The sequence below is a fragment of the Sorex fumeus genome, unplaced genomic scaffold (genome assembly GCF_029834395.1).
Source record: "Sorex fumeus unplaced genomic scaffold, SorFum_2.1 ptg000063l, whole genome shotgun sequence".
NCBI classification, from domain to species: domain Eukaryota; kingdom Metazoa; phylum Chordata; class Mammalia; order Eulipotyphla; family Soricidae; genus Sorex; species Sorex fumeus.
The window spans coordinates 75,576,461-75,590,248 of record NW_026606120.1 but is presented as its reverse complement, the minus strand read 5'-3'; the positions used below and the strand labels follow the sequence as shown (position 1 = coordinate 75,590,248).

Here is a 13,788-nt window from a genome sequence, read left to right as displayed (position 1 = left end):
GCCCGGCTGAGACCGGGTGGCAGCTTCCATGGCCACTGAGCCCTGGCTCTGCTGGACGGGCGGCAGCTCTATCCTGGGGAACTGACCCCTGGGACCTGGGATTAGGTGGCTTTGCTGTTCTGTGTCTCAGGCCTCATCAGTTCCTGCTGGGGCGGGCTTGGGGCAGGGACAGCAAATCTCAGCTATTTGTGACGCCTGGAGGCTTCTTACCCCAGACAGGTGCGGGTGCGCTGTGATGGATGGACGAGGCCAGTGCCTGCGGGACAGAAGCCCCAGACCTGGGGGAGGGCTCTCTTGTGGGCCCTGGGTTGGGTCTTGAACTTGGGTCTGCATGCAGGATGTTCCTGCCTGAGGGGACTGTGGGGGCGGTGTCCAGCGCTGCCCTGGAGGGCCCCGTTGCCCAGAGACACTGGCCGGAGACTGTAGGGCCAGCCGGTCACACCCGCAGGCTCAGGGATGTTGTTTTTTGTTTTTTTTTTCTCTCTTTTGCCCCTCACCTCTGCTGCCCAGTGCAGAGTTCATCCAAGGGTCTTGGTGTGCACAGGGGCACAGGATGAGCCCCCTGGTGTGGGGAGGGGGAAGGACTAGCTCAGAGCAGAATGCCGCAGCCCCATCTCTGTCCTCTGCCAACCAAGACTCCTCCGGGTCCACAGTTAGAGGGGATGCAGGATTGTTGGGGACTTGTTTGAAGTAGTCACGAAGATATTTAAAAATAACGGATTGGGCCGGAGAGAGAGGTGCAGGTAAGGTGCTTACCTTGCACGTGGCCAACCCAGGTTCCATCCCCAGCAACCATTCATGATCCTCCAAGCCCCTCCAGGGGTGATCCCTGAGTACAGAGCCAGGAATAATAAGCCCCAAGCACCCCCGGGGTGTAACCCAGACCATGCTTTGTCTTTTTTTTTTGGGGGGGGTCTCGCCTGGCTCAGTGCTCAGGGATCACTTCTGACCCTGTGGGGTATTAGATCGAATCCGGGTTGGCTTGGCAAGGCCAGCACCCCACCCACTGTACTGTCATTCCGGCCCCTCAAGCCCTGATATATAAGCAGGTGGCTGGTGATCAATCTTTCCTGGACAGGGAACGGGTCTAGTGACCAGCCAGGCAGGGTCCATGGCACTGTCGTCTCTGTCACCTCTTTCCAGAAATCAAGGCGCCACTTCCCCCAGGTTCTCAGAATAGCATCCCCCAATGCTGGTTTGGTGGTTGGGATGAGTCCGCCCGCATCCCCATCCCCCGCCTTGGGGTGTGGAGGGTCGGCAGGGAGACGGTGTGCCTGGTGCACTCGCTGTATCTTTGCCCGCCAGGGAAGAGTGCCACCCTCTTCAGCCGCCACACCAAGGCCATCGTGTGGGGCATGCAGACACGGGCCGTGCAGGGCATGTTGGACTTCGACTACGTCTGCTCCCGCGACGAGCCCTCAGTGGCCGCCATGGTCTACCCGTTCACGTGAGTACCCCACCTCCCCTAGGGGAGCTATGCAGGGCGGCCCAGGGTTCCGCTTGCTGCACCACTGGGGCACCGTGGGGACAACTTGATTCTCCCCTTGGCAGCACAGGCCTCTGCCCAGCCTAGTGGGAGTTAGTCTTTAATTAGCAGCTTTTTTTTTTTTTCCTTTTTGGGTCACACCCAGCAATGCTCAGGGGTTACTCCTGGCTCATGCACTCAGGAATTACTCCTGGTGGTGCTCAGGGGACCATATGGACTGCTGAGAATCGAACCCGGGTCGGCTGCGTGCAAGGCAAACGCCCTACTTGCTGTGCTATCGCTCCAGCCCAGCAACTCATTTTTTTGTTGTTTTTTATTTGTTGTTTGTTTTCTGGCCACACCCAGCGATGCTCAGGGCTTATACTGTCTCTGCAACCAGGAATCACTCCTGGTAGGGCTCTGGGATGCCGGGGATTGAATCTGGATTGGCCCCGTGGAAGGCAAATGCCTGACCCGCCATACTGTTGCCCTAGCAGCTTTTGGAGGGAAGAGATCCCACCTTTCTACCCATCTCGGCTTCCTCCACCCCAGCCTGGCTGGTGGAGGGTGTCCTTACCTTCTTCTGCCTTTCGCACAGCGGGGACCACAAGCAGAAGTTCTACTGGGGTCACAAGGAGATCCTGATCCCCGTCTTCAAGAATATGGCAGATGCCATGAAGAAGCACCCGGAGGTGGACGTGCTCATCAACTTTGCTTCCTTGCGTTCTGCCTATGACAGCACCATTGAGACGATGAACTACGCCCAGGTAGGCCCTGGGCCCAGTGGTCACCAGCCCTGCTGCCCGGGACAAAGGGCCTGGGGCCCTTGGGACTCAGACAAGTCGGTGATTTAGGTGAAAGTGTTTGAAAACTCTTGATAGTTTTTTTGTTTGTTTGGTGTTTGGGCCGCACCTGGTGATGTTCAGGGCTTACTTACTCCTGGCTCTGCACCCAGGGTCACTCCTGGTGGGACTCGGGGAACCATGTGCAGTGCCAGAGATGAACCAGAATTGGGTGTGCACGGCAAGCAAGTGCCTTAAAACCTGGACTGGCTCTCCAACCCCAAGCCAGACACTTGATCTCCAGCAAGCGGGTTGTATTTTAACCGAGATCAGACACGCTCTGCAGGGCTGCTTATCCAGGCTGTCCAGTCCCACCACATCCTCTTCCTGTTGAGACTGGCTTTGAAAATGGAATCAGTTTCTTATTGTAAGATCATTACAGATATATTATAGGAGAATATTTAAATGCTGACAAATAAGAGCCGGAAGAGATAGTACAGTGGGCAGGGCTCTGTCCTTGCACACAGCTACCCCGGGTTTGATCCCAGCACCGCATATGGTCCCCAAGCCCTACCAGGAGTATCCCTGAGTCCAGAGCCAGGAGTAAGTCCTGAAATAGGTGTGTCCCAATCTCCCCCCTCCCCCCGCCACCCCAAAACACACACACAAATACTGACAAATAAAAAAGACGGCAATAAATACCTCAAGTTCCATTTCCCAGAAACAGTGCAGAGTGGCCAAAGCTTTTTCAGGATAAACAGAAGGAATGAATCACTTTATATAACTGCTCTTTACTTTATTTCCTTCCGTTCTTTGTTTTTTGAGGGGGAAGCATTGCTCAGGGGTTACTCTTTGTTCTGCACTCAGGGATTATTCCTGGAACTTAGGGACTATATGGGATGCCAGAGATCGAACCCAGGTCACCTATGTGTAAGGCAGACACCATACCCACTTTACTATCTCTCCAGGCCCATGGAGATTTTTTTGGTTCTGTTTTGTTTTCTTTTTCGGTCATACCCGGTGATGCACAGGGGTTACTTCTGGCTCATGCACTTAAGAATTAGTCCTGGTGGTGCTCAGGGGACCATATGGGATGCTGGAAATCGAACCCAGGTTGGCCTCATGCAAGGCAAATGCCCTACCCACTGTGCTATCGCTCCAGCCCCTGGAGATTTCTTGTTTTTTTTTAAGTGAAACACCATGAGGTACAGTTGTAGACTTACAAATTTTTTGTGCTTGGGTTTCAGTTTTACAATGATTAAGTACCCATCCCTCCACCAGTGCCCACCACCACTAATCCCAGTATCCCTCCCACCCCCCATCCCTCCATCCCACCCTGCTTCTGTGGCAGGACACTCCCCCTTGTTCTCTCTCTCCTTTTGGGTGCTGTAGTTTGCAAAAGAGGAATTGAGTGGCAATCATGTTCGGTCTACAGTCTACTTTCAGCATGCATGGAGATGGATTTTGAGTGTCCTTGTTCATCTCTCTGGACTGGGAGCATTGGTCTGTGGGGAGAAGAGCTGCATACTTGTAGCATTTTTTTGTCTCTAGAACCTGGACAGGTGCACGAAGGTGGTGGGGTGTCGAGTAGAATGCTCGACATTGCCTCATCCACGCAGAGGGGTACTAGGAAGGATCTGTGCTCATCCTCTAGATCCGGACCATTGCCATCATCGCCGAAGGCATCCCTGAAGCCCTCACCAGGAAACTGATCAAAAAAGCCGACCAGAAGGGAGTCACCATCATCGGCCCTGCCACTGTGAGCGTCCCCTCTGTCTTCTCCTTATCCTCTCTCTCCTCCATCCCCTCTTTCCCCTCCATCTCTTCGGTCCCATCCTGAAAGCCTTTCGTTTCTGTTCAGATCTGTCCTGTGGAGCACTGGGCTTGCAGAAACCCCTAGTCCACTGTCTTCCTCGTAGGCTGGGAGATTGACCATGCTGGTTTTCAGCCTTCTGTGCCACAGTCCAGCGCTTGCTGAGAACCCCTGCTACAGGAAGCTGTGTCTGTCCTCTTCCAGCTGGTTGTTTTCCGGGGCTCTTTTCCTGGTTTCTTGTGTCTTTATGGTGCCCTATGGCTTTTAAGGGTTAATGAGAGAGTGAAGTGTTTGTTCACCCCCATACAGTCTTTGATTATTCCTTGCACCAGAGACAGACTACTGAGACTCTCTCATTCTTTAGAAAAAAAATTTTTTTAATTTTTAAAAATTTTTTAAAAATTAAAAAAAAATTTTTTTGTGTGTGTGTTTGAGCCACACTTGGCCGTGCTTAGGGGTCAACTCTTGGTCAACTCAGGAACTACTCCTAGTGGTGCTCAGGGGAGCACATGAGATGCTGGGGTTCGAACCCAGGTTGGCCGCATGCAAGGCAGATGCTTTCCTCACTATATTATCGCTCTGGTCCTTTTTTTTTTTTTTTTGTTCCAGGGGTCTTCACAGAAGAAATTTCTCAAAATATTTTTGTTTTGTTTTGGGGTCGCACCTGGCAGTTTTCAGGACTGGCTCTGTTGCTCAGGACTTAGGGGACCGTAATAGAGTACCAGGGATTGAACCTGTGTAGGCCACATGCAAGGCAAGCACCCTCTCCACATACTGTTTGCTCTGACCCCATCTGGAATGTTTTTAGTTTCTTGTTTTCAGTTTGGCGCATGAGAAATGTGTCTAAGGTAAAAGATTTGTTTGTTTGTTTGTTTTGTGCTAAGACCAGGGTAGTGTTGGGCAGAGGTGACCACTCCGAGTGCCGGGCTACAGCAGTGAGCCCTGGGCTGCAGGCCAGGCCCGACCTCCTTCCCCATGATGGCAGCAGGAAGAGAAGAGGGCCTTCTGCCAGAGGAAAGTCAGGGCCTCCCTTGGCATTTTCTTCTAGACTGGCCAGCAGGGTACCAGGCTTCCCCCGTACCCATCCGCAACTGCCCCTTTGCATCCTCCCAAGCTTGGTGCCGGTTCTCCCCCTACAGGTTGGAGGCATCAAACCTGGATGCTTTAAGATCGGGAACACGGGGGGGATGCTGGACAACATCCTGGCCTCGAAGCTGTACCGGCCGGGCAGTGTGGCCTATGTGTCGCGCTCCGGGGGCATGTCCAATGAGCTGAACAACATCATCTCTCGGACCACAGATGGCGTCTACGAAGGCGTGGCCATTGGTGGGGACAGGTGAGCATCAGTGAGGTGTGTGTGTGGGGGGGGGCCCCGGGAGCTCCCCTGCTGCTCACCCAGGCAGGGTATGTAGTAGCCGAACCCCAAGGCAAGAGCAAGGGAGGTCACAGGCCCTGGGGCATTGTGTGCAGGAAACTAAGGGGAAGGCTTATGGGAACTCAAGCAGGCTGCAGACATGATGAGATTTAGCTTTTCAGTTGCCAGTGTTACTGTTTTCCTTTTTTTTTTTTTAATTTGTTCTTTTGTTTTACTCTGGGCCACACCCAGCGGTGCTTAGGACTTACTCCTGGCTCTGCATTCAGGGATCACTCGTAGAGGGGCTTGGGTCCCGGGAATCCAAGACATGCAAGGCAAGTGCCCTACCCGCCGTACCTATCTCCAGCCCTGGTAAGGCTGTTGTTGCCCATTGTGGCCATAGGGAGGCAGCAGTGTGCAGTGCTTAGCCAAGGACCCCGTCTGAAATCAAATCCAAGGACTTCAAATCCCATTTCCCCTTGTCTCCCCAGGGAGCTGTGAGGGGTGTGTGGCTAGAGGTGGTACCATCGCCCATCCGGTCAACTGGCTTGGAGGCCAGCAGCCGCTGTGTGGGTGAACTGAGATGAAGTGCAGGAATGGTGGTTGAGGACACAGCCATGGTTCACGGTAGCCGGCAACTGTGAAAGGAACAACTCTTGCCTCATTCTCACACCCCTTACACTCCCGGGCACCAAATAGCCAGGCTTGTCCATGACATGACCTGCCAGTGAGGTGTGCAGGACTGGAGACGGTGGGAGGCCACGGCAAGGGCCCAGCCCCAGCAGCCGGTGCTACGTAGCCAAACCCAGCCACAAATCTAGACTGAGTTTTGCAGAATGGCTGGCATGGGCTTTAAATGTAACTTTCCGTGACCCTTTCTTTGGGTTAGGTGAGTGACTCAATGACTCACAGAAATCAGGACACATGTACGTACCAGCATGCCGGGTTGTTTTTGATTTGGGGGCCATACCTGGCTATGCGCAGGGCTTTCCTTTGGTTCTGTGCTCAGAGATCACTCCTGGTGGGCTCCGTGGACCACCGATATGTTGAGGTATTGGGCTGGAGAGATAGTACAGTGAGTAGGGCATTTGCCTTGCACACAGCCAACCCGGCTTCAATTCCCAGCATCCCATATGTTCCCCATATGTTCCCCTGAGCACTGTCAGGAGTAATTCCTGAGTGCAGAGCCAGGAGTAACCCCTGTGCATCGCTGGGTGTGACCCAAAATGCAAAAAAAAAAAAATAGAGAGATGAGATGTCAATAGTGGGGTGAAGGGGCTGTGGGGAAGGGATGGGGAGACGTGGGGTTGCCCCGCCCCACCCCTCCCAGCACCTGACTGTGCTGGCCTGGGATGCTGACCCCCAGCCCTCCAGGTGATGACTGGGAATGGGGCCAGCCTGGCCTAACTGACTAGCCCCCATCCAAGAGACCCCCAGGAGTTACCTCGTTAAAGCAGGAGATACTCCCATCACCCAGGGGATTCCCCATTGGAAGCTTTCTGCTAGATGCTGTACTAAAAAAATGACAAGAATTCGGACCAGAGCAGTAGTGCCGAGGGGAGGATATTCACCTCACATGCAGCCAACCAGGGTTCGATTCCCGGCACCCCATATGGTCCCCGCCAGAGCTACGCCAGAGCTCCTCCAGAGAGAGAAGAGAGAAGAGAGACAGGAGAGAGAGAGAGAGAGAGAGAGAGAGAGAGAGAGAGAGAGAGAGAGAGAGAGAGAGAGAGAACTAAGAATTTTAGGGACTCTATGTCGAGAACCAGGGTCAAAGACCAAATATCAGGAGATATCAGGAGGCTAGAGAGAAAACACAGAGGGTAGGACATTTGTCTTTCACATGGCCTGTCCAGGTTTAACCCCCACCAACCCATTTTTCCCCTGAGCAACACTGTAAGTGCCCATAAAAACAAAAGAACAAATATCAGAACCTCCTCACACCCGTCACAGGAGATTCTGGACGTTGTGGGAAGGCCAGGGGGTGTGGCCCAGCTGTAGTACTTACTTGTCTTGCATGTAGGGGCCCCTGACCTCCATCCCTAGCACGGTGGGTGGGGGGAAAGACAAGTTTAGGAGCTCTTTCAGGAACCTGGGACAGAATCCAAAACATATTTCTTACTTTCTTGCCAACAGCCTCTGTGTTATTTTAGTTAGGGGGGAACCGCAGGCAGTAGGCACTCACTGGAGCAATATCTTTAGTACAACCTGGTACTGAATCTCATCTCTAAGAGCGAGTCTCTCCCCTTTATTATTGCCATCGCACCTGCAATTATCTCGAGGTCCAGAAAGTGAGCACCATTGGGAGACCGTGTCCCCTTGGGCCTCCTGACCACCAGATCGCTTCAGTGGGGCCCAGGGGCAGGGATGCCCACTCCGAGGTTTTTAGGGCTATGTCCTGTCTGGAGACCCCCTGTTCCCAGGTGTCCCTATACAAAAAACTTCTGGGGTCAGTTGAGTCTGGGCCATGTTTCGTGTTCTGTGGCTTTGGGTTTTTTAGTTCTTGAGCCTGTCAGAAATCCCCGGATTGTGTGGCCTTAATCCTTTTGCCAACACCCATGTTAATTTTTGTGTCCCATTCACAGTCCTCACTAGAAGTTCCCTTCCTGGGCCCAGGTCAGCACCATATAGTATCTGCAGCCTGCTTGTAAACCGGATGAATGACTGCAAATAATGCCACGCATTTCTTCTCCAGATGGTTCTGTGGGTTAGAAAGATTTCTTCTCCAGATGGTTCTGTGGGTTAGAAAGGCGCTCTCTGGGCGCCTCTGGCAGGGAGGAGGCAGGAGCTGGTGTGGGGCTGGCTGTTGGCTGCCTCCAGGGTCAGTTACAGAAGCTCCTCTTGTCTTAGCTAGGCCTGAAGGTCAGAGGGCGAGGTCACAGACTCACCTCTGTGGCTAGTTAGAAACTAGTCACTTAGTCTGGGCCCCTGCCAGAACAGGCCTGAAGGTCCATCTGTTCCCAGGACTCGGCCACGCCCCCCGTATTGCTCTCTTGGTGTTCCCGACAGCTGAGCCAGTGCCTCTGGGTGTGGGGACGCTTCTCCTGTCCCTTCCTTGTACTCCATTTGCTATCTCCACATCCACCCGTTGTTTCAAGGCCTCTCTGGGCCGTCACTGGGCAGCCACCCCACGACACCCCCACAGCAATTCTGGTCCACACATCACCCCACATCTGTTCAAGTACCTCCCCACTCACCTCTAGCCCCACCCCCACCCCGCTCTCTCCAGGTACCCTGGCTCCACATTTATGGACCACGTGCTCCGTTACCAGGACACTCCGGGGGTCAAGATGATTGTGGTTCTCGGGGAGGTGAGTTAACTTTTCAAAGCCTTCCTAGTTTTCTTTTTTTTTCCTTGTTTTTTTTGGGGGGGTCACACCCGGCAATGCTTAGGGGTTCCTCCTGGCTCTGCATTCAGGAGTTACTCCTAGTGGTGCTTGGGGGATCATATGGGACGCTAGGGATCAAACCCCGGTCGGCTGCGTTCAAGGCAAACGCCTCCCCGGCTGTACTATTGCTCCAGCCCCAGTTTTCTGATCATTAAATTTGTCTTTCTTATTTTGCTTTCTGTTTTGTTTGCTTGGGCTGGTGTGAGAGCCCCGTGGACTAGAATACATACTTTGCACGCAGGTCACCTGGGTTCTATCCTCAGCACTGCACATGTTCCAGTATGGCCAGGACTGACTGCTGAGCACTGCCAGAGTAGACATAAAAACCAAAGAGAGAGGGAGAATGCGTTTAGTTTTTATGAATTTCTATGTATCAAGTGACAGTCCCTGGCAGCTCTACCCCTAACTCTGGGGCCTAGAGACTGTCACCTTTTTTATTCACTTTGGGTCTATATCCAGAGGTGCTCAGTGGCTCTCTGGCTCATTTTTTTTTTTTTAATTTTTATTAGTGAAACACCATGAGGTACAGTTGTAGACTTACAAATTTTTGTGCTTGGGTTTCAGTTATACAATGATCGAGTATCCATCCCACCACCAGTGCCCATTCTCCACCACCACTGATCCCAGTATCCCTCCCACCCCCCATTCCCTCCATCCTACCCTGCCTCTGTGGCAGGGCATTCTCTTTTGTTCTCTCTCTCCTTTTTGGTGCTGTGGTTTGCAAAAGAGGCATTGAGTGGCAGTCGTGTTCGGTCTATAGTCTACTCTCAAGCACACATCTCCCATCCTGGGAGGATCCTCCCAACACCCTTTATTTGGTGCTCCTTTCTCTATCTGAGCTGCCCTTTCCCCCAGTGTGTGCGGCTGGCCTCCAAGCCATGGAGTAAACCCCCTGGTACTTATCTCGGCTATTCTTGGGTGTTAGTCTCCCACCCCGTTACTTTATGTTCCCCAGATGAATGCAGTCTTTCTATATCTGTCCTTCTCTTTCTGACTCATTTCGCTTAGCAAGATACTTTCCATGTAGTTAGTACCACTTGTATATAAATTTCATGACTTCATCTTTTCTAACAGCTACATAGTACTCCATTGTGTAGATATACCAAAGTTTCTTTAACCAGTCATCTGTTCTTGGGCACTCAGGTTTTTTCCAGATTCTAGCTATTGTAAACAGTGCTGCAATGAACACACAAGTGCAGACATCACTTCGACTATACTTTTTTGTCTGGCTCATTTTTTAGGGGACAACTCACTTGTGGGATCAGAGCAGGGCTTCCCAAAGGCAAAGCCTGTGTTCTGGGCCTCAGAGCCATCCCCCAACCCATTGATTTGTTTAAAACTTTATTTCATTTGGGGGGTCAGACCTCGTGGTGCTTGGAGGCTACTACCAGTGTTTGAGGATCATCCCTGGCAGTGCTCGGGGGACCATGCAGTGCCTAGAAGCAAACCCAGTCCTCCTCATGCCGCAGATGTGCTTGGCCCACTGAGCTGTTTCTGGCTCCTGGTCTTACTGTGTTGTTTTTGGGCCACTTGCAGCGGTGCTCTGGGGTTACTCTTGGCTTTGCACTTGGGAATCCTCTACACAGCCGGCCCATATTCGATCCCTGGCACCCCATAAGGCCCCCCAAGCACACCAGGTGTGATTCCTGAGTGCAGAGCTGGGGTAAGCCCTAAGCACTGCTGGCTGTGACCCAAAAAAATAGAGGATCACACTGGGCTGGAGAGACAGTACAGGGGTTCAGGTGCTGCTTTGCACGATGCCAGCCCCGGTTCAAATCCCCAGCACCTATGGAACATATGGTTCCCTTCCCCCCAGCACTGCCAGGTGTCAGAGAGCCAGAGCCAGGAACAGCCTCTGAGCAGGGCTGGGAGGTAAAGCAATGCAAGGAGGGACATTCCCAACCGGGTGCTGGGGACCCAGCCAGCCCAGAGCCTGGCATCTGGAAGGCCAGTGCTCCACGACTTCAGCCCCAGCCCCGGCCCATGGTGGCCACCTCTGGCACCGTGTCTGTCCCTGAAAAAAGAAGCTGCTGCCTCCCAGTGCCGAGACGTTTGTCTGTGCAGACGACACTCCACACTGGCCGGCCGTCTCTCTGCTGCTGGCGAGGGGAGAGGGCTGGAACAGAGCATGCATTTGTCTCATTTGGATGAGGACATTGCAGAACCTGTCCCCAGGCTCTGCCTCTGCTGATGGCTGGCCTCTGTCAGGAACACGGAGCCCAGGCACTCTCTGAGGTCACCTGCACTCCCTTCCCAGCCCTCCAGGCAGATTCGACTCTTTCACAATTATTGGGGCAAAGGGTCCCCTCCTTTCCTCACCCAGCTCTGCCCTGGGACGCTGGAGGACTCTGGCCCCTGTGTCCTGGGCTGTTCCCTGCGGTGGGACGCACTAACCACAGGCTCTTCTCCTACCCCGGTCCCTGACAGATAGGGGGCACAGAGGAATACAAGATCTGCCGGGGCATCAAGGAGGGTCGCCTCACCAAGCCCGTGGTCTGCTGGTGCATCGGGACCTGTGCCACCATGTTCTCCTCCGAGGTAAGACCGGGCATGGCACTTTTGCCTCTAGGCAGGCCGAGGGCGTGGGGGTGGGAGGGGGCGATTGTTGCAGCCAGCAGCATTAATTCTGGGTCGTCCCTTCACGAATGTTCGCTGCTGGTTCACTCACCAGGTCAAGGTATAGCTCTCTGGAGCTCGGATCTTAGTGAGGAAGACTAAGGTCAGAGAGTGCCCCCGGGAGTCGCGAGCCAGAACCAGCCACCCGATGAACTGGGATTCCTTAAGAAGACAAGGCTTAAGCTGCCTTTTTTTTTTTTTTTTAAGGTTTAGGGGCGGTGTGGAGAGATAGTACAGCAGCAGGTAGGGCACTTGGCTTGTGCGTGGCTGACCGAGGTTTGATCCTGGCATCCCATATGGTCCCCCGAGCCCTCCAGGAGTGATCCCTGAGCTCGGAGCCAGGAAGGAGTAAGCGCTAAGTATCACCGGGTAGAACCCTGGGTGGCGGCGAAAGAAGAAACCAGGCAGGGAATGGGAGGAGAAGTGGGTAACGGTAAGGCTGCACTTCTCAGAAGTGGGTCCTGTAGCCTTGAGCCTTGGAACAACAACAAACAACTCAAACCAGCAGAGAACAAAGGGAGCTTCTATCGGTGCTGAGCAGGCAGCCAAGTGTATGGACCCTCTGTTCACGGGCAGGCACAGAATAGGGGGTGAGGGGGAGGTGGGGAGCCAATGAAAACTCAACCAATCCGTCCATCAGCGCTCTTGGCTCCGAGAAACCTCAAGGTTAAGCTTGTGTAACCGCGTGAGCCCAGCCCGGCGTGTTCCGAGTGTGAGGCCCGCGCCTCTTCTCCCCACACCCAGCCGCGCCGATAAGCCCAACAATGTGCTACTTTGAGCCCCGTGTTTACTTCCAGCCTCGCAGCCAGAGCAGCAGTGCCTAATCTCCCCCACACTGAAGGCCCTTTTTGTTACCCGTCATGGCCACAAGCACACTGGGAGGCGAATTGCCCGCTTGCTACCTGTGTGCCTTGGGCCAGCGCCCTGCCCTTGCGACACCGGAGGGCAGTTCAGGTCACTCCCCACCTGCCCTGGGTTGGGGTGGGGCCCCAGATGCCCACTGCTCTCTCGTTTTCTCATAGCTTCAGAAAGACAGCCACCACTAAGCTCACCCCCGTCACTGTCTCGTCCCTCTCCCTGGCTGCCTTTCGCCATCAGCCCACATGTTCCTGGGGATTTCCCACTCAAACCTCAGTGCACGCACGTGGAAGGGGCAGTGGATGACTGGCCCAGGGAATGGTTACTCTGTAGGAACAGTGGCCCAGGGGGACAAACCTACTTTGTTTTCCAGAAAGTATTATTATTATTATTATTATTTGTTCTTTTTTGCTTTTTGGGTCACACCCAGCGGTGTACAGGGGTTACTCCTGGCTCATGCACTCAGGAATTACTCCTGGCGGTGCTCGGGAGACCATATGGGATGCTGGGAATCGAACCCAGGTTGGCTGCATGCAAGGAAAATGCCCTACCCATTGTACTATTGCTCCAGCCCCTATTATTGTTGCTTTTCCTTTTAGAAAAGTGTGTCCAGGACAGGGCCAGACAGTTAAGAGGGGCTAAGGTGCTTGCCTTGCACATGCCAATCCGTTTAGATTTGTAACACCCCCAAGCCTCAAAAGGAGTACGTCCTGAGCACTCAATAGGTGTAGGCTCACCTCCTCCCAAAATGTCCAGGATGGGCCAGTGCAGTAGTACGGTGGGTACAGTAATTAGTAAGTGGGTCAGCATCACTGGGTTGACCCCCAAACAAAATTATGATGTAAATTTTAATTTTACGGTCAGGTCCTGCCCGAACTCAACTCAAGCTTGCTGTTTCTGGCGGAGAGAGAGTGTAGGCGGTTGGGCCACATCCAGCAATGCTCAGGGGTTACCCTGGCCCCACACTCAGGAATCACTCCTGGTGATACTTGGGGGACCATATGGGATGCCGGGGTTCGAACCTGGATCAGCCACCTACAAGACAAAACCCTCCCCGCTGTCCTATAGCTCCGGCCCCAATTGCTATGTTGTCTTGTGGAGGTTCTAGATGGGCCACCTGGCTGCTGTTCTCCAGCCCTTCCCCAAGAGAAGCCGAAAGAAGATATTTGGGGAGTTGCACTCTCAGACTAATACACAATAGCTGTGTGACTTTTTTTTAAATGTAGGATTATTGCTATTTATTCAGCCATTGATTAGGCTGATTGAATTGGGCATGAACTCCACCTTACTTTTTTTCTTTCTTGCTTTTGGCATTGCACTCAGCGATGCACAGGGGTTACTCCTGGCTCTGCACTCAGGAATTACCTCTGGCGGTGCTCAGGGAACTATATGGGATGCTGGGAATCGAACCCGGGTCTTCCGCATGCAAGACAAATGCCCTACCCGCTGTGCTATTGCTCCATCCCCGTCCACCTTACTTTTTTTTTTCTTTTTCCTTTTTATAAATTTAT

At 53.2% G+C, this 13,788-nt stretch overlaps 1 protein-coding gene across 2 annotated transcripts in view; it reads left to right on the top strand.

The window, feature by feature from the left end:
- Positions 1-13,788, top strand: part of ACLY (ATP citrate lyase) — a 45,104-nt gene that overhangs the window by 21,424 nt on the left and 9,892 nt on the right. For both annotated transcript variants that reach the window (XM_056128199.1, XM_056128198.1), the window contains 6 exons: positions 1,306-1,447; positions 2,064-2,232; positions 3,902-4,006; positions 5,200-5,396; positions 8,644-8,725; positions 11,231-11,341. In XM_056128199.1, coding sequence (XP_055984174.1) covers positions 1,306-1,447; positions 2,064-2,232; positions 3,902-4,006; positions 5,200-5,396; positions 8,644-8,725; positions 11,231-11,341 — 806 coding nt within the window. The remainder of the gene's footprint in view (positions 1-1,305; positions 1,448-2,063; positions 2,233-3,901; positions 4,007-5,199; positions 5,397-8,643; positions 8,726-11,230; positions 11,342-13,788) is intronic.